The sequence below is a fragment of the Littorina saxatilis genome, linkage group LG10 (genome assembly GCF_037325665.1).
Source record: "Littorina saxatilis isolate snail1 linkage group LG10, US_GU_Lsax_2.0, whole genome shotgun sequence".
Lineage (NCBI taxonomy): Eukaryota > Metazoa > Mollusca > Gastropoda > Littorinimorpha > Littorinidae > Littorina > Littorina saxatilis.
Genome location: NC_090254.1, coordinates 42,308,827 through 42,310,440, shown reverse-complemented (window position 1 = coordinate 42,310,440; position 1,614 = coordinate 42,308,827). Strand labels below are relative to the sequence as shown.

At 43.6% G+C, this 1,614-nt stretch overlaps 1 protein-coding gene across 1 annotated transcript; it reads right to left on the bottom strand.

Moving 5' to 3' along the window:
• Positions 1–227: 227 nt before the first annotated feature.
• Positions 228–926, bottom strand: LOC138977869 (uncharacterized). Its single transcript, XM_070350475.1, has one exon. The coding sequence runs from the start codon at positions 924–926 to the stop codon at positions 228–230; it is 699 nt and encodes a 232-aa protein (XP_070206576.1).
• Between the last annotated feature and the right edge of the window lie 688 nt (positions 927–1,614).

The window sequence follows — 1,614 nt, the reverse complement described above, 5'->3', positions numbered from 1 at the left end:
TATGTAGTAGGCTATGTAGTAGGCTATGTAGTAGGCTATGTAGTAGGCCATGTAGTAGGCCATGTAGTAGGCGATGTAGTAGGCTATGTAGTAGGCTATGTAGTAGGCCATGTAGTAGGCCATGTAGTAGGCGATGTAGTAGGCCATGTAGTAGGCCATGTAGTAGGCCATGTAGTAGGCGATGTAGTAGGCTATGTAGTAGGCCATGTAGTAGGCTATGTAGTAGGCTATGTGGTGGCTATGTAGTGGTCTATGTAGTAGGCTATGTAGTAGGCTACGTAGTAGGCTATGTAGTAGGCCATGTAGTAGGCCATGTAGTAGGCTATGTAGTAGGCCATGTAGTAGGCTATGTAGTAGGCCATGTAGTAGGCCATGTAGTAGGCTATGTAGTAGGCTATGTAGTAGGCTATGTAGTAGGCTATGTAGTAGGTTATGTAGTAGGCTATGTAGTAGGCTATGTAGTAGGCTATGTAGTAGGCTGTGTAGTAGGCTATGTGGTAGGCTATGTAGTAAGCTATGTAGTAGGCTATGTAGTAGGCTATGTAGTAGGCTATGTAGTAGGCCATGTAGTAGGCCATGTAGTAGGCCATGTAGTAGGCTATGTAGTAGGCCATGTAGTAGGCTATGTAGTGGTCTATGTAGTAGGCTGTGTAGTAGGCTATGTGGTAGGCTATGTAGTAAGCTATGTAGTAGGCTATGTAGTAGGCTATGTAGTAGGCTATGTAGTAGGCCATGTAGTAAGCTATGTAGTAGGCTATGTAGTAGGCTATGTAGTAGGCTATGTAGTAGGCCATGTAGTAGGCTATGTAGTAGGCCATGTAGTAGGCCATGTAGTAGGCCATGTAGTAGGCCATGTAGTGGTCTATGTAGTAGGCTATGTAGTAGGCTATGTAGTAGTCCATGTAGTAGGCCATGTAGTAGGCCATGTAGTAGGCTATGTAGTAGGCTATGTAGTAGGCTATGTAGTAGGCTATGTAGTAGGCTATGTAGTAGGCTATGTAGTAGGTTATGTAGTAGGCTATGTAGTAGGCTATGTAGTAGGCTATGTAGTAGGCTATGTAGTAGGCTATGTAGTAGACTATGTAGTAGGCTATGTAGTAGACTATGTAGTAGGCTATGTAGTAGGCTATGTAGTAGGCTATGTAGTAGGCTATGTAGTAGGCGATGCAGTAGGCTATGTAGTAGGCTATGTAGTAGGCTGTGTAGTAGGCTATGTAGTAGGCTATGTAGTAGGCTAAGTAGTAGGCTATTTAGTAGGCTATGTAGTAGGCTATGTAGTAGGCCATGTAGTAGGCGATGCAGTGGCCATGTAGTAGGCTATGTAGTAGGCTACGTAGTAGGCTATGTAGTAGGCTATGTAGTAGGCTATGTATAAGGCTATGTAGTAGGCTATGTAGTAGGCTATGTAGTAGGCTATGTAGTAGGCTATGTGTCAAAGTGGAGGGTTGGTCCTAACCCTTACGAAAGCCGCATGGTAATTTGTAAAATGGTGATTGGAATGTATTTATACGGGAAGGAGTCTTTCGTTAAAGAGAACGAACAGATAAATAATAGAGAGGAAAAAAAGTCTTAGCTTTGGTATTGCTTGATCTAAACAGACGGGCGAAGTGGCGC

Coding starts and splice junctions, on each gene's coding strand:
- LOC138977869 (XM_070350475.1), bottom strand. CDS start 926: ATGGCCTACTACATGGCCTACTACATGGACTACTACATAGCCTACTAC.